At 57.5% G+C, this 22,600-nt stretch overlaps 1 protein-coding gene across 7 annotated transcripts in view; it reads right to left on the bottom strand.

Moving 5' to 3' along the window:
* Nucleotides 1–22,600, bottom strand: part of FADS2 (fatty acid desaturase 2) — a 47,544-nt gene that overhangs the window by 7,349 nt on the left and 17,595 nt on the right. For 3 of the 7 annotated variants that reach the window (XM_067037458.1, XM_067037459.1, XM_067037457.1), the window contains exons 5-11: nt 21,731–21,856; nt 12,723–12,783; nt 12,234–12,310; nt 7,765–7,862; nt 7,407–7,503; nt 7,021–7,100; nt 6,442–6,567 (exon numbers count right to left, since the gene is read on the bottom strand). In XM_067037458.1, the coding sequence (XP_066893559.1) occupies nt 6,442–6,567; nt 7,021–7,100; nt 7,407–7,503; nt 7,765–7,862; nt 12,234–12,310; nt 12,723–12,783; nt 21,731–21,856 (665 nt within the window). Of the gene's footprint in view, nt 1–4,323; nt 6,080–6,441; nt 6,568–7,020; nt 7,101–7,406; nt 7,504–7,764; nt 7,863–12,233; nt 12,311–12,722; nt 12,784–21,730; nt 21,857–22,600 lie in introns of those variants that run through there. The other 4 variants (XM_059069650.2, XM_067037460.1, XR_010841272.1 and 1 more) reach the window with 3 other exon arrangements.

Below are 22,600 nucleotides of genomic sequence, written 5' to 3'. Positions count from 1 at the left end.
ATTTGAGTTGCCTCTTGGGGCTTCCTGAGGGTGGGAAGAAGGGCTTCCTCCGCTCCCAGTACACACACACTTCGGCAGCTCCAAGCTGAGCAGAAGATTTCATTTGAAGAAATGTCAGCAGCTTAAAAAAAAAAAAAAATTGAAATGCTGAGCTAGAATTTCTCTGAGGGACTTTCTGGAGTGGGGGCCGGAATCTCCCCACCAGCTGCAGGATTGCTCCTCACTCTTTGTCTGGGCTCCCATGGCCCCCGACTAGGTTCCCTACAGGAGGTGGAAGAGGTGCAGGTACTGCAATTCTTGTCCAGTCTTTCCAGGGACCACCCAGCCCCACCCTGACCCCCTCCACGCAGCTTCCACCCCCTCTTCTCTGGAATCAGGCAGCCAAGGGAAAGACCTGCCTCTGTCTAGACTCTAAGCTGTGAGCTTGGGGAAGTTATGACCTCCTAGAGCGATGGAAGGTCAAACGGATGCTTTGAAAAAAAAAAAAAAGGATGCTATGTAGAGGGCTCTTTCCTTAGGGGCTCCAGCAATAGGGCTTAGACACTTTTTTTTTTTTTTTTTTTTTTTTTTTGCGGTACGCGGGCCTCTCACTGTTGTGGCCTCTCCCATAGCGGAGCACAGGCTCCGGACGCGCAGGCCCAGCGGCCATGGCTCACGGGCCCAGCCGCTCCGCGGCACGTGGGATCTTCCCGGACCGGGGCACGAACCCGCGTCCCCTGCATCGGCAGGCGGACTCTCAACCACTGCGTCACCAGGGAAGCCCCTTAGACATTTATTTTTTAAGTGTTCTGCACAGAGTCCATGGCCCTGGGGCCATCACCTGCTCTCACCTGAGAAAAGCACTTGGCTGCCTCCAAGCCTGTTTTGTCCTTGAAAGGTACTTCCTGCCCCGAGGGCAAATCCTTGTGTCCAGGGCAAGTCCCACTTCCAGGGCCCCTGCACAGGCTGTTCTCTTTGTGGGAGTCCCCCTTCCTGTGGTCACCTGCTGACTCGTGGTGCCTTGTGGGCCCTGGGATGGCAATCCCCTTGGGCAGATGGTCAATGCCTTTCCTGCAGTGACTCTGATGCCCTCATCAGGGAAATGCTAACACACTAGACTCAGCGACAGCGGGTGCCCACCCAGCGGGAACGCTGAGCCTGCAACGCCCCCCAGAGGTACCTGGAGCATCTGCACCAACGTGGGGCAGGCCGAGCTCCGTGCTGCCCCTGGTGGTGGCTGAGGGCAGTGTGCCCTCACAACTGCAGATGGGTAGTTGCCTAGTTAACTTGCTTAAAGGAGCATTGGGAAGGGCCCCTAGCCTCAGTTAGCCACCCCACTCCCTATTGCCTGAAATCCTTCACTGGTGGGTCATCTTTGCCCTTGTCCCTCTCTGTCCCCCATGCTGGAACCCCTGAGGACAAGTCAACCACCCTTCTCCCTAGTTGAGTTCCCCCTTCTATGTCTATAGGTTTCTTATGCAGTCACGGAGCCTGGGCTGGGTCTGTACAAGGAAGGAGGGAAGGGCCTTGGCGGAATCTCTAAGAAAGGCCGTGTCCCTGCTTTACGGTCTGCACAGTCCTGGGCCCAGAGGAAAAGCAAAACTCCTTAGGGAAGCCATGCCTTTTGCCCCCTTCAGTCAACCAGCATTTAATCAGAGTCTTCTGTGAGCTGGCCTGGGTAGATGGGGGAAAGGGAGATTCACAAGACCCAGCCCCTGCCTGTAATGTTGGGAGCAGCTGGTAGGTTATATGACTGGACAGGTGGTGGGCCACCCCTCCCACACACACACACACGTCCTGGGGCACCTAGCTGCCTCCATCTCCTTGGCCCTTTCCAGGCCCCCTGGTGGCTGTCACTAGTCCTCCTGGATACTTGCTCTTAAACCAGATAATTTGGAAGAAAGACCCCAATGCCTTCAAAATTCAAAGAAATGTATTTATAATAGCAGAGGACAGTAGAGACATGATCTTTAAGTCCTAGCATGCTAGGTATTCTCTTGTTCTGTTTATGCATGAACTAGTAGTTCCAGACCTGCCTGGGCCCTGCCTTCCCCCCTCCAGGCCTTGGTTTCTTCATAGATGGTGTAGGTACCCCACTGGATCCACAGCTAATCATTTCCATCTCAGACTCGGACCAGGGGTGAGAAGGTGCATCTTGTCCAGAGGGGCACACCTCTCCGGAGATGGCGTGGCTGGGACAGCTGAGGAGTCCCCAAGGCACTGGGTCACATGAGCAGTAGCCTGTCACTCCCGAGGGCCGTCTGTGCCCAGTCTAGGTGGCTGCCACCTCCGCCCTGCCCCTCTCACCAAAGGCCTCCTCTCTCCTCCCAGGGGGCCAAGTGGGTCTGAGTGTCCCACTGGATGCCTGAGGAACTTGTCAAGCCAGTGACCACCTCTGGGGCTCCAGGTCCACACCCAGTCCAGGCTGCTCGGCCAGCCCCTCCTCTGGGCCTGGTACCCAACACAAGCCCACGCCACCCACAAAGCTGATACTCTTATCAGGGTAGCCGCCTGCCATGGGTGAGCTCTTATCCCCTCCACAGGCAGTAACTCCCTGCATGTCTCCACCTCGTCCACCCAGCCGCTGGGCCTCTCGGGAGCGGTCTGACATTTGGTCTGATGGGGCGGGAAGAGCCCACGGTCTGGGAAACGGCCCTTCCCTCGCGGCGGTGAAGGACACGGCCAGGCGGAGTGCAGGGTGAAGAGCCGGGGTTGAGCTGCTGCACCGAGTGGCCTCAAGCCAGTCCTTTCCCTCTGGCCTCAGCCTCCTCACCTGTGAACGGAGGTTTGGTCCTGTGACCACTCAGGGCCTTGCACGTACGTTAGGGTGTCATGACTTTGGCAAGGGGTGGGGGTCAGAAACCCACGATTCTGGGTTGGGCAAGAGCCTCAGCAGAGTATGGGGACAGAGAGCAGGTATGGGTGTCCCCAGTTTCTTGCCCCAAGGGTAATACATCAGGGCAAGGCGGGGAGTGGGGGTGGGGGAAGATGTCACAGAAGACCCAGGTGCCCATTAACCTGGGCCAAGATTTACCTGATGCCCTCCGAGCCACCACTCTCCTTCCCCTCCCGGGATCCTGGTTGTCACTGGTGACGGATGCTGGACTTACAGCTGGCAGGGGTACAGAGGTGTGTGTGTACTCTACCATCCTGCGAGTCAGGGTGCGAGGCCCAGCCCAGGTAGGAGGCAGAACACAGGCACAGCTAAGAAGGAGGAAAGGTCTGTTCCCCAATGTCTCCCAGATTTGAAGGCTTCTAACAGGTGTCCAGGCAGGGCAAGGCCAAGGGCTCACAGTGTTGGGAGATGACAGCATCCTTGGAGCCCTGGAGCCCACTGCCTTCTCTGTACAGATGGGGAGACTGCAGCCTTGAAGGCTGGGGCGGGCAAAGGACTCACCCAAGGCCACTCAGTGAGCCAGGGCTGGGTCTCTGCCTCCTGGCTCGAGGCTTCTGGAATCCTAGGTCCTACTCCACAGTCTGTGCCCACTGGGGAATCACACACACACACACCCTACCTGGATCAGCTGGCTGTCCCTGCCGGCTATACTGAAGTCATAGGCAAAGCAATAGAGAGGACGAGTGTCTACTCTGGAGCCCTCCCCAGCCCTGCTGGGAGGAGACGCAAGGCCAAGTGGGGAGCTTCTGGGAGTCTGGCCCCCGTGAACCTCTTGGCTCTTCCCCGGCACACCCAGCTTGACCTGCCAGCTGAGCCAGCCCAGAGCAGGGCCATCAGAGAGCAGTGTGGGAGCCACTGGGAGGCAAACTGCACGAGTGCCCCTGGTGCATTGCTATGGACTCTTTCCAGGCTTGGGGACTGGATGAGCCACTGCACGGGCACGGTGGCCACAAGACATCTGGTCCCCAGGGCTTTCTTTGCCCCCAGCTCTCGGTACAGTGACCAGAAACGGGTAGAGGGGAGTTCAGCAGAAGCCAGCTGACGTGGGCCTGTGGGCAGACAACAGGTACCTAAAGGGGGAGGGGGAGGGGGACTGAGGATGTCCGGAAGGTGGCCTGTGCCAGCCCCCCGCTGCCCCCCAGAGACCTTCCGGAAAGCCTCACTCCGGGAGTGGTTTTGCGGGAGCTGCGGAGAGTCCCCAGTCCCCAGGAAGAGGAAGGAGGACTCACTTATTTGGGCCATTTGTCCAAAATTCCTGGCCTGGAGTGCACTTCGGGGAAGGGGAGAGGAAGTCCTCTCCCGAGCACAGGCGTGGCGGGGGGAGGGGGTTGGGGAGGGGTGGACAGAGGAAAAGGGCTCCCAGTGCAACATGGGCCCCCTCCTCCACCCTCCACCGACACCCCACCCAGCATCAGCATGCAGGACACGGAGAAGCACCAGGCCAGCGCTGATCAAGGAAGTGAGAATAAAGTCACTTCATTTATTTCCAAAAATGTAGGGGTGGGGAAGCAACAGGATAAAAATTAAGATCAGTTCCCTATGGATCCATTCTGCCCCAGGGGAGGGACAGCGGCTCTTCTGGCCAATGTGTTCTCAGTGGGAGGGCCTCAGGTGGACCCTCGTTGTCATGGCAACCCGAAGGTCCATCACCAGCCAGGGCGGGTCCCTCCCGGCTGGCCAGCTGGTTCCCGTCCCGCCCTCCCCTGGAGCTACATAATGGTTAGTGGGTTAATTTCCAAATGCAGCAGCTCTGGAGCCTCCCAGTGGCACCAAGCTCCCCACCCTCCCCTCTCACTTTCCTGTCCCCTCAGCTGTCTGGCCTCCAGCCCCAACCCCTCCTTGTCCCACTAGGTCCCCCCCAAACCCCCGGCTCCTCAGGGTCACCTCCTCTGGGACTCCTTCCTTCTCTGCCTCCCGACACTCAGGGCCACCACGGCCTCAGTGAGTGAGCCCAGCTCAACCCACTGTGGGGCCTGGGGAGGCTGCGAGGGGCGGGTGCTAACAGACAGATTGTCACATGGCCCGGTCCCGTTGCCACCCCCGTCAGAACGCATCCTGTAGCAAAAGGTTAAAAAAACAGGAGAAGACACGACAGCATAGAAGATGGTGAAAGAGAGTGTCCACGCGGGCAGCCCCAACCTGGGGAGGGGCTGGGATGAGCCCCCGGGCTCCAGTGCCCGCTTGCAGCCTGTGGGACCCAAGTCTGCACGGGCCAAGCAGCCAGGGACTGGCTGGCACTGCCTGGCAGGTAACGGAACACTCTGAGGAAGGGTCTGATTGCTCCAGAATTTTAGGCCCCGCAACCAGGACAAACATTTGAACAGGGATGGCGGCACAGGACTGAGCCTACAGGCTGGCTGACCCCTGACCTGGCCATTGCTTCTGCTAAGCCCATCTGTGGTACGGCCCCCCTGGACCCAAAGTCTCAGGCTCTGGAGCTGGGAGGCAGCAGGATGGAACTGCTCGAGCCCTGGGTCAGAGGGCTCCGGTGGGGCCAGGAGGACATTTCCCTGGGCCCCGAGGCCTGAGCTGGCTGCGCTACGGGCACAGGGAGGCTGGCGTCAGGGCCCAGGGGCTGAAGACATCTGAAGAGAAAGTGGGACCTGCACGGACGCCCCAAGTACCGATCCTGGCGGTGGGAAGGAGACCCGGGCACAAAGCATGCCGCCCCACATAGGGGCAGACGGCGGACGGCTGTCAGAGAGGGTGGAGCCACGCTTGCACACCTCAGGGAGCCGTCCTGCTGGCTAGGACCCAGCCCTGCACACCTCGAGAGCATCCGAGGGAGAACAGAAGGCGGTGTGAGGCCTGGAGGCCAGGTGCAAGGGGGTGGGGGCCACAGGCTGCACCTGTGCACCTCTGGTCTGGCAGATGCTTAGGGGCAGAGGGTAATGGCCGCACTGGAGCCACCTGGCTCTGCTCCTAGGTGGGGAGAGCCGGGCCGACCGGGCAGGACCCAGGAGGGAGGGTGCTGGGGGGAGGCGCGAAGGCAGTGAAACCAGAGAGCAAAACAGGAAAGACCGAACCCAGAGTCTGTGAGCCATCAGGTACCACAGCCTGATGACACCCCCTGAACCAATCCCACCCTTCCCTTTTTGGCCACCATCCCCACCTGGTCCCCCTTCCCCACGGGCGCCCGGAGGGCTGCAGCTTCATTTGTGGAGGTAGGCGTCCAGCCACAGCTGCCCAGACTGCCTCAGGGACCTGGGAAGCGAGAGGGATAGGGACAGTCAGGGACCAGGGAGCCTCAGGAAGCGGGGGACTGGGAGCATGGGTGCCTCCTCTCAGCTCTCAGCCAGGGAGGGGCCTGCGGGCCTGGCTAGCTCAGGGCACCCCGGGAGATCCCTGTGGAAGGACCAAGGGAAGGTCCTCATCCAACCCACACAGAGGCCAGGCAATTCCTAGCGACGGAGGGGCCGGGTGCGGGCACCCGTGCCAGCAGGGCCTCGGCTCCTCTCGCCGCCCCTGTCTCCACCATGGGTGGCCCCAGCCACACACCTCTCAGTCTCCTCCCTGTGCCCCACGGACCTCAAGGGGCGCCAGCACCCGCGCCCGCCAGCCCTTACCTGATGATGTCCTGCAGGGCCTGCAGCAGTGGCTTTTGCTGGTACTCGATGCCATGCTTGGCGCACAGGGACCTCACCAGCGGGGCGACCTTGTGCAGGTTGTGCCGGGGCATGGTGGGGAAGAGGCTGGGGAGAGTGCGGGGAGCCGGGCGTGAGGAAGCACCCACCTCCTCTCACAGCCCACTTGGAGGCTGGCCGGGCCCAGGGGACCCCGTCCATCTCGCCCTACGTGCCCACAGGGGCGGCTGGCATGTGGAGGGGGAGGGCTGGGCCTCGGGTTCCCAGGCAACAAAGGGACCAATCACCAGCCCTGCTAGGCTCACGGGATCAAGGAAGATACCAAGCCACACGTGCAGGGGTGGTCGTCACCGTGACCATGTGGCCCAGGGCAGGAGAACCCCTCTCCAGGCTTCGGGGGGCGCTGGGGCGGAGACATGCTCTAGGGTCGGTGGGGGGACCTCACTGGGGAAGAGAGAGGCAGTCCCCACCTGCTGCCCTCTGCGGGGGAGGCTGGTGGCTACTTCCCTCCACTGTACGCCCTCCGCCCACCCCCAGCTCCCCGCCTGCGTCTGCGCTCACTGGTGCTCGATCTGGAAGTTGAGGTGCCCGCTGAACCAGTCATTGAAGAAGGACTGCTCCACGTTGCAGGTGGCTGCCAGCTATCAGGGAGAAGGGGGATGGGTGGCTAAGAGCAAAAGCACAGAGGGCCCCGTCTCCTTCCCACGAGGCCCAGCCTTACCCAGGGGTCTCACCGCCCTGCCCAGATTCCCCACAGGTCCCTCCAAAACCTCCCCGCCCCTCTCCCTTGCCCAGCCCCGTTCCTCCCAGCGGAAGGACACAGGCAGCCCCAGGGAAGCGCAGGACGGCGCCGGGCCCATTGGGCAGCCACGTTCCCGGGAACCGAGGACGCGGACCTCGGGTCCAGGCTCCGCGGGGCCCCGGTGGCCAGCTCTGGCCACCCTCACCTGGCTGCTGAACCAGTCACGGTAGGGCTCCTGGTCAATCTCCATGACGATGTGGTTCATCTGCGTGACCCACACGAACCAGTGGCTCTCCAGGAACCTGGAAGGGAGCTCGGCTCAGCACTGGAGCCCGGCGTGCTCGGTCTCCACGGGGCCCGGGGAATCGGTGGGAACAGAACCTCCCTCCCGACCCGGAGCAGCCCAGGGCGGGCGGGGGGTCGAGCGAGTGCAGCCCCCGATGAGGGGCCGGGGCAGGAAGTGGGGACCTCTGAGCCTTTCCTCATGGAGGCCTCGCATCAGAGCCCCCATCAGTGTCAGTGCTCGAGGGCCCAGGGATTATTAACCAGCAAAGTGCAGGCACCTGATGAAGTTGAGGAAAATGATGGCTCCCAGGACACCATAGAAAGGGATGTAGGTGATGAAGAAACGGGCATAGTAGCTGATGGCCCAGGCCAAGTCCTGCGGAGAGAAACAGATAGATATGAGAGTGTCCCGCCCACCCCCGGGTACGGCTTCCCGACCACAGGTGTGTGTACCCAGCACCTCCCTCTCACTGCTGGGCCAAGGGGGCCAAGAAAGCTCAACAGGCCTCCGTGGAACTGGGCACCAGGCCCAGTGAGGACGCGACGCCTGCCAGTGCAGGCTGTGCACGACTGTCTTTATGTCTAGGGAAATGCTGAGTGTTTTAGCAACAGGAAGGGGGCTGCAAGCTCTGCACTTAGGGAAATAAACAGGGATGGGGACCAGCAGATGCCAGCCGTGAGGAGGGTCCGGGCAACAGCAGCTCTTTCATGGTCCCGAGGATTCTGAAGGCGCATTACAATCTGCACGCACCCCTGACACCTGCAGGCTCACAAACTGCTCATCAGCACCTGGGTCTCCTTCCTGGACATTCACTCCAGCACAACAAAGGCCAGGGACACCATCCATCGCCCACCTCTGGGCCCTCTCAGCAACCTCTGACGCTGCTGGCCCTCTTCCCACACCTGAGTCTCCTCCTGGCCCCTCTTCCACTAAGCTCTCCTCCCTTCCTCGGCAAGCACCACCCCCAGCTGCCCCAATGGCTCCATAACCATGGCAACCAGAGGACCATCTTAGCTCCAAGCAGACTCTATCTTTCCCTGCTAAGCCCTCCCATCTCACCCAGATCAGCCCACAGGGATTAGGGACCACTCTCTTCTCAGCCACCCTGACCCAGCTTGTTCCCACCTCAGGGCCTTTGCACTGACTGTTTCCTCTCCCTCATCACTTCTCCCCAGAGACTCGGAAGGGTAGTGATGAGAGCAGAGGCTCCGGGTCAGGCTGCTGGCTATTAATTATAGCTCCACCCTATTCTGTGTAGCTGTAAGTAATTCTCTGAGCTGTGCCTCAGTTTCTCCATCTGCAGGATGGGAAGAGAACACTCCCCGACCCCCCGAGATTCTACATGGCTTAAAGGTGTTGCAACAATAAGCACAGCCCACACGTCTGAGATCTAAAGACTCCAATCTGGTCTCTGCACCACTTTGCTACCGTAGAGACTTCCCTAACATGCGAGCTGGTCCACGCTACTGCGATCCTCAAAGCCGTCACGGGCCTCCTTCCCCGCCGGGGGGATAAAGGATAAAGTCCAGCCCCTTAGTAGGCCGCACGGCCCTCACATGCCTGCCCACCGACCTGGCCTCATCTGCAGCCCATCCCCCACAGCCAGGCTGTCTGCAGTGTCTGCATCTGGCTGCATCCACCTGGGAGCTCCTTCTCCCCTTATCTGCTCAGCAAACTCATCCTTCAAACGAGCTCTGTTCAGTTAAGCTCCACAAACATTCAGTAAATGCCTTCTCTGTGTCAGGGACTGAGTTAGGTGCTGGGGGCAAAAGGAAGTCCTTCAGAGCCCCTCGTCTGGAAGGACACACTTATACAGAGATCCCTTCAATATCATATGGAAGGGGACACATAGTTACAGGGGTGATGGGAGTGTGGCGTGACGTCCCGACCCGATCCTGATTTAGGAAAGGCCTCCGTCAGGAGGTGGTGCCTGCGCTGGGCTGGGATGCGCTGGGCTGGGATACGCCGGAAGTCAGCTAAGCAAAGAACAGTAGGCTGGATGTTTGCAGAATGACGACAATACGAAGAAAAGCCCAGAGAAGCGACCGGGAAGGGGCTGTGTTTACATACAGATGTGTTTACATACCCGTGTCCCCTGCATCGGCAGGCGGACTCTCAACCACCGCGCCGCCAGGGAAGCCCAGGGAGAATTCTAAGAAGGAGCAGTTAGTGGTATTGGATACATCGGACCTCCAGGAAGCTGAGGCCTGGGAAACATCCCCAGGCTGTAGCCACTGGCAGTGCTGGCTGGCATTTGGGGCTGGAGAATTCTCAGCCGTGGGGGGCTGTCATGGGCATGGTAGGATGCCCACTAGAGGCCAACAGCTCTCCATCCCCGCTGAGTTGTGACGATCAGAAATGTCTCCCAGGACTTCCCCGGTGGTTAAGACTCCGAGCTTCCACTACAGGGGGCACGGGTTCGATCCCTGGTCAGGGAACTAAGATCCCGCGTGACACGTGATGCGTGGCGTGGCCGAAAAAAAAAAAGTCTCCCAGGTGTTGCCAGGTGGCTCAGTAGAATTGTCCCTGTTGAGGACCCAGGTCACAGCTGCACTTGGCACCTAAGCTCACTGTTACCATAAATCAGAAAACCACAGCGCAGGGCATGCCTCTGCCCATGTGGGCCCCTGAGGGGAGCGCTGGGTCTGGCGCCATGCCTGGCTGCAGTCAGCTACAGTTTTGTACTAGAAACCCAAGCTTGAACCCTACTCCCCAGCGGGAGAGCCCTGCCCTGAGGGGCCCGATCAAATGTCCCAGGCTGGGCCACCTGAGCCGGTTCAGGTACAAAGTCTGATTCCCTTTCCCGCTGTCCCTATGTAATGCTTTGTTCCTTAGGGAACAAACACAGTTTAAAAAAAAAAAAAAAAAAAAGGATTAAATATTCATGTCAGGAGTCATTTGCCATGAAAGCAGATTAAAGTGCCCCCAGCGGCAGCATCGCGGTCCCTTTCTGCTGTGACCCCTTCCAGGGCCCAGGTGAGCTCAGGTGCAGGAGATCTGGATTCCAATTTCCACCACTTAACTGATCCAGAAACTCCTTCCCTCTGGCCTGTACCTGCCTTGCTGGCAAAACAGGGTTAGATGACACGACGTAGGGGGCTGTGCTTAACCGTTCCCGGAACACAGCGGGTATGGATAAAAGAGCGTGTCTTGGAAGAGTGTAGCACAGGTTTTACCGGCACAGGGGTGGCAGAGACCTCAGAATCCCACCTCCTCCCCAAACAGCCCCACCTGCTCCCGAGTCCCAGGCCTGGCCCTCTTAGCAGAATCAGCAGGCACCTTTGCCAATAACGCCAAGGAGAGAATGTAAGACAAAGTACTTTGAAGCACTTCAATTGCTGTACAAACATGGGACAGTGGTGGTTGGGGTGCGGGGACAGGATCCAGGCCGTGGCAGCGGGTGGCCTGGGTTCTAGTGCCTGACCCGCCCCTCGGTGTCACCTTGGGCAAGTCCCAAACTCTCAAGAGTTTCAATATCTTCATTTATGAAACTAAGTGTGTTTAAAAAGACCAGCAATACTGACTCAGTGACTATCGGCTTGGTCCCGAGGGCAGGGCCCTGTCCCCGTCCCAGTGAACACTGCTCTGCCAAAAGCAGTCTCTGCCTACGGTCACTGCTTCACCCAGGGCATCCCGTCACGGACACATCGTCCTCTTCCACAGAACCACGCCTGCACATCTACATCAAGCCAAGGCCCTCTGTGCACCACGCTACGTGGCCCTCTCCAGGGTCCCTTTCTCTCTCTGGAGTTATGGGCTGGATCATGTCCCCTAAAATGAGTATGTTGAGGTCTTAATCCCCAGGACCTCACAGCAGGACTTTATTTGGACATAGGGTCCTTACAGACGTAATTAGTGGAAATGAGGTCATTAGGGCGGGCCCTAAGCCACTGGGACTAGTGTCCTTATACAACGGGGGGAACCTGACACAGATACAGACACACACGGAGAGAAGATGATGGAAAGTGACACAGGGACAAGATGATGGTCATCCACAAGTCAGGGAGAGAGGCCTGGACTAGATCCTTCCTCAGAGCCCTCAGAAGGACGAACCCTGGGCTTCCCTGGTGGCTCAGTGGTTGAGTCCGCCTGCCGATGCAGGGGACGCGGGTTCGCGCCCCGGTCCGGGAAGATCCCACACGCCGCGGAGCCTGCGCATCCAGACCCTGTGCTCCGCAACGGGAGGGGCCACAGCAGTGAGAGGCCCGCGTACCGCAAACAAAACAAAACAAAACAAAAAAAGAAGGACCAACCCTGCAGACACCTTGCTCTCGGACTCTAGCCTCCAGAACCCTGAGGTAATGCAATTCTGTCGTTTAACAGAAACGCCACTCAGTTTGTGGCACTTTCTCATGCAGCTGTAGCAAACTAAGTGCCCGGCAGCTCTCCATTTACCAACCAGAGTGCAGTGTGACCCGGTCCACCGGGTCTTAGGGGCTGCACGGGGACACAGGAGGGCGATGGCTGGAGCAGAGCCTTGGATGGGTGGGCTCATACATTGCCTTCAGGAACTTTCTGAGGAGCTCTGCCAAGGCCGTGGCTCTCCCAGTGGGTGCCCTGTACAGGAGGATCTTTAGGGTTGGGGTGCTATGGCCTCCCTGGCTCCTGGCAGCCTCAAAGCTAGTTCCCCTCCTGAGGGTGACAAGGCAGCCACCCCAGGAGGAGATGCCGGGGGCCCTGCTGGCCCCCAGGGTCCACTCGCCTCAGTCGCCCTCCTCCCCACACTCCTGGGCCCCCCGGACTCACCACCCAGTCTCTGTGAACGATCATGGACGTGATGATCTGGTACTGGAAGTATAAGGGGATAAGCAGTGGCGGCCCAACTGCAGGAGAGAGAGGAGAGGCACTTAGAGAGGCCTGTCTCACCCGGGCGGGCCTGGAAGATGGGGGGAAGCCGGGGGCAGAAGCCTGAACGTGGTGCCAGCTCCGCAGCTCCGCGGCAGAGGCGGCCGGGGCCCCGGTACCCGACGAGGGGGCTGGGAGCAGACAGCAGCTGCCGGCACCCCGCCCAGCGACCATGAGTGTGGGACCCTGGGCGGCTGCCGGGGCCGATGTCCCTTCCGTATCATGGGCCACGTGGGGTTTGCCTGGGATGGCTGCTGTGGTCCCTTCTCCTCTCACGGGTTTGGTGTCACTTTCTGGGTCTGGAAGGTTGTCAGGTGGGAGGGGAGACAGAGGGCCACACTGGGGTGAGAAGGGGGTCCGGGTGTGGTTGCGGGGCGCCCCAGCACTCACTCAGAAAGAAGTACTCGTGCTGGTGGTTGTAAGGCAGGTATTTCAGCTTCTTCTTGCCGTACTGAGGAGAGAGCAGAGACCGTGAGCCCCCAGCACCCCTCAGGCTCCAGCCTCCCGCGCTCTCCTCCACCTGCTCTGCACCACCGTTCCTTCCTCCTGCCCAGGGGGCTTCTGTCCTCTGCACCCTGGGCTCCCAAGGCTGGGCCCCTGTGGGCTCCCGGACACTGCGGCCAACACTTCCTCAGCCCTCGCTGGGTGTGCCGACCCCAAGCTGCATCCCATGTTGGCCTCAGCTCATGCGCTCCTCTACGAGCAGTGCTTCCAAAGCTGAAGCTCTGGGTCAAGTCGCTGCCCAAGGCCACAGGAGAAGCGGGCTGGCTGAGATCTGAACCCAAGCAAGTGGACTCAGAGCCCACGCAACAGGCACTAAATAAACGTTGAGTGAATGCACGACTCAGTAGTGCACGTGGAGGGCACGGACACCCAGAGGGAGCTCCTTGGCCAGTTTCCACCCCTTTGGGAGACAGAAAAGCTTCTGGGTCCCTCTGAGAAGCTCCCTGGAGCCCACAGTGGCCAGGAGAACTCAGGTAAGGGCCTGGGGAATTGTTAACAGTCACCAGGCCGGGCGCATCTACCTTCCCGGAGCCTCCTGCAATTTCCAGGCTGAGACTTTTCACTTGAGGATGCCGGCGGGCCAGAGGAGGTCACCACATGGACCACATGGACTCTTCAGGCCACACCTGGTCACCTGGTCCTGCCCAGGGCACCCTGACACCCAGACATTCAAGTGAGGAGGGCTGGGAGGGCTGGCTGGGGCGGGGGCATCCCCAGTGTACAAAGTGGCTCAGGCCCCACTGAACATGAGCCTGGGTGAGGGGCCCCTGCAGCTCCTTAATTCAAGGCCCCGCCCCCGCCAAGGACCAGCCCACCCAGCCCCTAGGGGACTGAGACCAAAAGATGCTGCTCAAAGAGGGGCACCTGTGATGCTGGGGGCTGTGTGGGGAGCCTGGGCTTCGACTCTGCCTCTCACCTGCGCTGAGACACGGCACAGGTCACGGAGCCCACCTGAGCCCTCCCTGTCTGGCATCCAAATCACTGGTTGTTAAGAGGAGCCAATGAGAACAAGGGCGTAAATGCCAGGGGCTGGCCCCCGGGACACAGCTCCTCAGCCCCGCTTCCCCCAACCCCACCCCTGGCTCCGAAGGTTGGCGCTGCTCTCATCCAACGATGTGCACTCCTGCTTATTTCAGCTGGGAAATCAAAGCATGATATGGAGGGCGAAACCCTGGATATCCTCTAGGCCAGTGTTCCTGTCCTTCAGGTGAGAACACAAGAGGGGAGTGATTGCCAAAATCACAGGGAGGGCCCACGGACAGAGGGGCCCCGGTGGGAGCAAAGCCAAGCCTGGCCCCAGGACGTGCGTCTTGGCACAGACGCCATGGCCATGGCACACCCAGCTGAAGCACCACCAGAATCAATTCCTTTGTCCCGCGTGGCCTCCTGTGCCTTGGCAGGGGTCTCACCCATCCGCAGAATGCACGTCCTTTGCACAAAGGCTACCAGTAAGATTGCGGCTGGCCTTGGAGAGGTCCCAGCCAGGGGACACCAGACACAGTTCTGGACAACCTTTCAGAGGAGGGAGGGATTAGAGGCGCCCCCTGAGTGGCCGGTCTGGTGGTCTGAGTTCTGGGGAGCATGTGGCCCATAGAACAGGCCCCCAGGTCTTGCTCTAACCTCCTCCCAGAAGCCAGGAACCAGGCCCAGACTTTGTGTGCAGGCTTCTCCAGCCCTGGACAGGAGCCCTCCTACCTCATCTCTGCCCCACAGGTCAACCCAGGGGACAGCCCCAGGCCCAGAGGACCCTCGGGCCGGTCCAGCTCTACTCAGGGAGTGAGCAGCGCAGGCTGGCTGGCGGAGGGGCCCCACAGGAGTCAGGGGCGGGTGCAGCTGGGGAGTTGGTTTGAAGCTGCATTTGCACAGCAAGCACCCTATTTGCACTGATCCACGGTGCCCTGTAGGGGGTGACAGGAGATTACACGGGGCTGATGTTCCCCAGCTGCCCCTGGCCGCTTAGCACTGCAGGCTGCCACGTGTGTCCCCTCCATGCCCCCGGCTGTGCTGCGGAAGCTGCCGAGTCCCTGCCCCAAGGCAGCAGCAGGCCCCTCTGTCCGCCCCTGAGGGCTCCCAGCCTTAGAGAGGCGGGGGCTCCAGGTTTGGAAACAATCTGTTATTTGAGCAAATTGCTTTGCTGTACCCACACCCTCCCACCCCATGAGCTTTGGGCTCCTTATTTGTCAAGTGGAGGTATGATGGGTACTTCTTAGTACTTCTTAGGGCTGTTGAGGGCCTGTTGGTGATGTGGGGCTGTGAAAGCACTTCAGGACTGTGAGGGAAGGTCAGTCACAGTGACACGTGCGCCCGTGTGTAGAAACATGCAAAATGTCATGGGACGCCTGTTCCCGTCTCGATGGCCTCAGTTAGGGGAACTGCAAGGTCGCCTGTCAGGGTAAGGCCGATCCAGGGCACTAGCTTTCCTCTGAAAACCAGCAAGCACAGCTGTGGTTTGGAGATGCCAGGCCTGGCCTGGGGCCAACCTTCTGGTTTCTTGACTTTCACACGCTCAGTTCTTTGCAACACTCAGTTGCGTGTCAGGGGCATGGGGAAGGGATGGGGAGAGCTGTTTTAGAATGTACCAAGCTAGGAGGAGGGGGGTCCTGGCGTCTTAATTCATCAGGAAGCTGGAGGGATCCAACAAACACAGGCCTCTAGTGTCCAGCAGGTGGTGGCCCCAGGCAGGGTCCCACAGGACCCGGAAGCCCTGGCTGGGAGCCAGACAGCCTGGGTTTGGATGGCGGCACTGCTTTTCCAGCTGTAGCCTTGAGCAAGTCATTTCACCCTCTCAGCCTTAGCTGCTCCATCTATAAAATGGGTTTGATGAGCGCTCCTGCCTCACGGTTAGGCAAGGATTAAGTGACGCCCCACGTGCAGCGCTCGGCACAGTGCTAGGCCCGGGGACTCAGTAAGAGTCAACCTTCCTCCCCAGTGGGGACCCACACGCCTCTGCCCTCCAGGACAGTCCTCGTCACACACAGGGAGGAAGCTCGGGTCGCGAGGCCGTCACAGGGGAGATGCAGGAAGATAGGGGGTGCTTCCACTCGAGCTGCGGGCGTGGATCTGGGTGGCTTGTCACGTCCAGACCCCAAGGAGTGGTGGCACATGCAGGACCTGCTTTGACACATCCTCAAGCCGAGGCTGAAGGGGGCACAGGCCAGAGGCAGAGGGAGGGGGGCTATGGCCAGCCCCGGCGGCCTGTCTTCCTGGAGGCCCCCAACCCTGGGCCCCGGCCAGCTGACCCTCCTGTGCTCAGCCTCTGCAAGGACCACGAGGCCGGCCTTGGATTATGGGCTGGGGGGTTGCCAGGGGCATGTGCAGGGGACTTTTCAGCATTGGAACAAAATGTCTGAGGAATGACCAGGGCCTTCCTTGTCTGTTCAGGGGAAGGGGGAGGGGAGCAGTTGCAAAGCCCTGCCCAGACTCACACAGAAATGAGGAACACGGCAGGCATGCAAGGTGGCAAGACTCCAGCCCGAGGGCCCTGAGAAGAGGGCCACAGGTGCTCCAAGGGAATATTTGGCCTATTCAAGAAGGAAGCCTGGGGCTTCCCTGGTGGCGCAGTGGTTGAGAGTCTGCCTGCCGATGCAGGGGACGCGGGTTCGTGCCCCGGTCCGGGAAGATCCCACATGCCGCGAGGTGGCTGGGCCCGTGAGCCGTGGCCGCTGAGCCTGCGCGTCCGGAGCCTGTGCTCCGCAACGGGAGAGGCCACAACAGTGAGAGGCCCGCATACCGCAAAAAAAAAAAAAAAGAAGGAAGCCTGGAGGGTCAGCTGCAGACAGGCCGTGGGGCAGGGAGAGCCTCCCAGATGGGCGGGAAAAGCAGGATCTCAAGCGGGGAGGCAGAAACATCCCCAGCTTCTGAGAGCCCGTTTACAGAGCTTACAGCGCTAAGGGCCTCCTCGTTCTCCCCCATGATATGGCCAAAAAAAAAAAAAAAAAAGTGGGTGGTGGAGGGGCAGGATGAGCCAAACAAGACCGTCCTTGACGTCACCGCCATTTAATTCTGTTCTGAAGCTCCAGTAATGCCATAAAGCCCAAGCCAGAAATAAGAGTAGAGCTATTAGAAAGAGTCTAGATTTTCATTATTTGCAGGGATATGATTGTCTACCTGGGAAATTCAAAAAAATCAACTGAAAAACAACTAGAATCACAAGCAGACATAATGGACACTAGCTGGATGTAAGATAACTAGCCAGACATCAACAGGTTTCCTGAATGCTGGAGAAACCCCTATCATAAGGACAAAAAATAGAAGTTACCTAGGACTTAATTGAAAAAAAAAAAACCATCCACAAGACATATAAAGAAAAGGAGGACTTCCCTGGTGGCGCAGTGGTTGGGAGTCCGCCTGCCGATGCAGGGGACGGGGGTTCGTGCCCCGGTCCGGGAAGATCCCACATGCTGCAGAGCGGCTGGGCCCGCGAGCCGTGGCCACTGAGCCTGCGCGTCCGGAGCCTGTGCTCCGCAACGGGAGAGGCCACGGCAGTGAGAGGCCCGCGTACCGCAAAAAAAAAAAAAAAAAAAAAAAAAGAATACGCCTGTCAATGCAGGGAACATGGGTTCAAGCCCTGGTCTGGGAAGATCCCGCATGCCACGGAGCAACTAAGCCCCGTGCGCCACAACTACTGAGCCTGCGTGCCACAACTACTGAGCCTGCGTGCCACAACTACTGAAGCCGCACGCTAGAGCCTGTGCTCCGCAACAAGAGAAGCCACCACAATGAGAAGTCCGCGCGTGGCAATGAAGAGTAGCCCCCGGGCTTCCCTGGTGGCGCAGTGGTTGAGAGTCCGCCTGCCGATGCAGGGGACACGGGTTCATGCCCCGGTCCGGGAAGATTCCACATGCCGCAGAGCGGCTGGGCCTGTGAGCCATGGCCACAAAAAAAAAGAGTAGCTCAACGCAACTAGAGAAAGCCCGCACGCAGCAACAAAGACCCAACACAGCCAACAATAAATAAATAAATAAATAAATAAATTTTTTTAAAAAGGAAAACCTTTCTAAGAGATATAAAAAGGAGACTCAAGCATAAATGGAGAAAGATGTCTTATTTCTGGATGGAAAGGCTGAATGTAAAGATGTAAATTCTTTCTGGGAGGGAAAAGTAGGCCCACGACAAGCTTGCAGTGAGCTCTAAGGAGCCACGGATGGATCGGCACAGATCCGCATGACGCCCAAGTCACCCAGACAGCGTCCCGTGCTGACACTCAGCCCAGACCAGGTGCTGGGGCTCAGGAGAGGATACCCTCCCACTCAGAAGGGGTGGCATGACCTGGTAAGGGGGAACCAGGAAAACTGGCTGACTCCTGAGAATTATGAAGGTTGATCATCGGTCTTAGCCAAGTCCCATTTGGCAAAAGTCAAGCATTCAAAAGTGATACCAGGGGACCTCCCTGGCGGTCTAGTGGACATTCCGTTGACTCCATGCTTCCACTGCAAGGGTCATGGGTTCCATCCCTGGTCGGGGAACTAAGACCCCACATGCTGCAGTGCAGCCAAAACAAAAAAGAGGTCCAGGGAACCAGGCTCTGATGGGGGCTCCACCACTTCTCGTCCGCAGCCAGACCCTCTCCACCTGCAGATCCCTCTCTTCACTAGACACAGACCCTCTCGACCCCATAGAACTCTCCCCCTTCCCTGGGTGCACAGCCCTGCTGTCAGCACTCCCTCAACTCCTAACACCCTCAACAGAGCTGCTGGCTTGATGTCTCCTGCTACCCCCTAGCTGGTAATATGCCCATCTGAGGGCACATCTTGGCTCCTTCACTGGGCTGGGCGTATCCTGGGAAGAGGGACGATGCCCAGCTCCGAGCCTCCAACTCCCAGCACAGGCCGACACAAAGCAGCTTATTCATTCAACAAACATACGTTGAGGGCCTACTATGCACAGGCCCTGGGGACCCAATGGAGAGCAAACCATATTACTTTTTGATTATTTATATATATCTTCCAGGACTCTAATTCTCTCTTTAGCTCTGTCTAATCTATTTAACCCATTGTTTTGGAGATATACATCTATATCTATACTTTATTAGGTCTTTCAAAAATCTGTTTGGTTCTCTTTGATAATCACTTGTTGTTTATTTATCTTCAGTTCATAGATAACCTTTCTATATTGTACATAGGACCTGAGTATCTGGAGTTCTATAGCATCTAAATCTGTTATATGTTGTTTCTTCTGATTCTCAACTCTGTGGCTAGCCTTCTGTGCTGTGCTTCTGATTGTGAGCTCATTGCTTGATAATAGCCTATGGGAATCTTCATACCTATATTTGGAGACTTTCCTCCAAAGGGGATTTGCCTCTGCTTCTGCCAGGAGACAGAGGGTGCCACCAACATAGAACACTTCAGTCCTCCTTGAGGGCCCCGGCTTCATATAGTTGCCCGAGATGCAGCTCCCCCACCCCCTCCTGGCCAACCTCCCAGCTTCATTCTAACTTTTCTTTTGGAGTCAGGAAGTGGGTTTTGGAAATCTTGGAAAACAACAGGGCCTCAAGGAATCATGGCCTCTCTTTGCGGGATATCCTTTTTCTGTAGCAAGAAGGTTCCTCACTGCTCTAAGTCCACCATATGAGAAGAAGGAGCAATTCTCCAACCCAGGGACCTCCCTGGCGGTCTGGTGGTTAAGACTCCACGCTTCCACTGCAGGGGGCACGGGTTCGATCCCTGGTCAGGGGACTAAGATCCCGCATTCCATACGGCCAAAAAACAAAAGTGAAACCATAAAACACTGAAAATATATGAAGAACTTTCTAAGCATAAAAGAAAGGTCCTTTCCAGGCAGCATGGTCCTGTGGACACCAGGGTATGGCTCAACCAGGAACCCAGAAACAGCTGGCCTTTCCCCCGAGTATGTGAGAGAAAGGATTTCTTGGAGCACCGTGGCCGTGGCCATGGTCTTTCAAGGCCACTGGCAACTGGATGGCCAGATCCCCAAAACCTCCCACCGCACCCCTTCCCCAGAAGTTGACATTCGAGAGGTGACTAGGGAGAGATGTTGGAAGAAGTTTCGCTGGCCACCACACAGAGAGGAGAGACGCCTTGTTGCCAGAATCACTGGTGAGGCTAGATTTTGTTGTCAGGGACACAGAGAGCATTTGTCAAGCCAGTTAACAGCTCTACAAAATGAAGCCTCACCCAGAAAGGGAAGCCTTTGTCTTCTTATCGGATGGACCCGGGTTAATCAGCCCTACTATCTAGACACCTCAAATCAAAGCGAGCAAACTCTTTCCTAGAAGGAAAACGTAAGCATGTATTTTGGCAGAGAATAAAATCCTTGCCAAGCCAGAGAGCCTCCACACTTCCAAAGTACTGAATTTTGGCTAATTTCCTCTGAATTGACAATGTCACAGAAAACCCATGTTTCTGCTCAGATATTCTGTCAGATAGATATGACACAGGAGAGGGGGTACCAACCAGAATTGAGGGGACAGGCTCTCTTCTCTCCTTGTTCCAATCCTTGGATGCCAACACTACTGGGAACACGACCAACTAAAGACACTGCTCCTTACTGAGGGTAAACACGCCTCTCTTGGCAAATGTTTATCGGGGCCCTACTCTGCACGTGGTACGGTCACACTTAAGATCTACGTAAAAGCAACAAGGATCTTCCGAACTTTGGTTTACATCACCGATGTATTTCTGAAAAGTAAAGCATATGTAGATTTTTTTTTAGAGGCTGTCACAAAGAGGCTCTACTTTTTACAGAATGTTAGATGAGGATTCTTTAAATGCATTGCGGGGGATGGGCTGGGGGGGCCTTTATTCAAAGACTTAGCAACACCAATTTTTCCGGTCATAAAATAGTGTGGGTTACATTAGGGTATAGAAATACGACAGAGCACTTGGACAGCCCCAGGTGGAGGCCCATACACTTCTGACTCCAGCAAAGAAGTGTACGTTTGGTGAGGCAGCAAGTTGCAGAAAAATTGTTTAAGTTTTTTGTTTTTTGTTTTTTTGCGGTATGCGGGCCTCTCACGGTTGCGGCCTCTCCCGTTGTGGAGCACAGGCTCCGGACGCGCAGGCTCAGCGGCCATGGCTCACGGGCCCAGCTGCTCCACGGCATGTGGGATCTTCCCGGACCGGGGCACGAATCCGTGTCCCCTGCATCGGCAGGTGGATTCTCAACCACTGCGCCACCAGGGAAGCCCTAAGTTTTAATTTTTGTTTCTAAAATAGATATGTGTGTGTGTCTACACACATAGAAAATATCTGGAAGGATTTTGTAGTATGTTGTCAACAGCGGTCACCCTCAGAGGAATAACACTAGAGGCAAAGGGGGGATGGTAGAGAGAATAGGAGACTCACTTCTTAGTTTGGTCTATTTCTGTTATTATTTAAATGCTTGTAACAGGTATGTTCTATATTTATAATAATAATAATTTTTTAAAACTAATGTAAAAACAAGGCAGTGTGATGGAGTGGAAGGAAATGGCCTAGCTGTCAGATCTGGCCAAAAAATTATGTGACCCTGAACACACGCCCTCCTCCTGCCAAGCCCCGCTTGGCACCTGTGGTGAAGCAGGTGGGACCAGACCCTGCTGAGGTCCCTCCCAGCATCGGGGGCTGTGACTCTCCAAGTAAGGTTTCCTGGGGCTGGTCTTCGGGGAGCAAGCTTGAGCTCTGGAATTGTGCCTTCCTGCTAAACTGGAAGGAACAAGCCAGGAAATGCTCTTCCCTGGCCCATGGGAGGTGGGGAGGCATCTAACACTCTGATAGGGAGCTGCATCCATTATTTACACAGGAGGCCATCCCACAGACACTTCAGCTTGAATAATTCAGGGTGTCCGGGAAAGGTTTTCGTGTAAACATCAGACACTCTCCACCCTACGGGACTCCTCCCCTGATCCCTGCGCAGGCCAAACGCTCCCCATGGCCACTTGGTCCCCTGCACCGTACCTCAATGGGCTGCCATTTACCCAGGACGAACACATGCAGCATGTTCACATCCGGGTCCTTGTGGAAGATGTTGGGCTTGGCGTGGTGCTGGAAGTGGCGATGGTTCCACCAGTTGGCAGAAGCACCCTGTCGGGGGAGGAACAGGGGTGAGCAGTGCAGTCCCTGGTGCGCAGGAAGGGCACCCACGACAGGCCCAGCGCAGGACCGGTTCCTAGCAGGTCCAACACGCGGGGCTGACTTCTCCATTGTACACAGGGCCTCGGGCCCCTGAAGGGTCAGAATGCAGCCCTGCCGGAGCCGAGTCCAGAGTCCTGGGCAGCCCCTTGGCCAGGACTTCCGTATGCAGCCCGGTCACTCCCCACCTCCAGGCCTGTTTCCCTGATCCTAAGACGGTGCCGGGGACGGACGGAGAGGCACGCGCTTCAGCACGTACGGTGGAGTCGCAGCTCTCTGCCAGCACCGGGCGTGAGGCTCCACCGCCCTCATCCTCTGCTCGTCTCCCGTTTGCGTGTGCTGTGCAGAGGGGAACGCTTCTGTTTGGGGAACGGTAAGAAGTGGTCCCTACCATATGACCCGGCACTCCGCCCCTACGTGTGTACCCAAGAGAAATGAAAACAGAGCCACACAAAGACTTGTACACAGGCGTTCCCAGCAGCATTATTTAAAATAACCAAAAAGCGGAAACAACCCAAAGGTCCGTCAACGGATGAATGGATAAATACAATATGGCAGATCCGTACGATGGGATATGTTTGGCCATGCCTTGATAAAGTGTGAAATACTGACACGTGCTACAACCAGGATAAGCCTGGAAAACTCGAGGCTGAGTGAAAGAAGCCAGCCACAAAGGATTCCATTTATGTGAAATGT

The sequence above is a fragment of the Kogia breviceps genome, chromosome 7 (assembly GCF_026419965.1).
Source record: "Kogia breviceps isolate mKogBre1 chromosome 7, mKogBre1 haplotype 1, whole genome shotgun sequence".
NCBI classification, from domain to species: domain Eukaryota; kingdom Metazoa; phylum Chordata; class Mammalia; order Artiodactyla; family Physeteridae; genus Kogia; species Kogia breviceps.
This window is presented reverse-complemented; position numbering and strand designations above follow the sequence as displayed.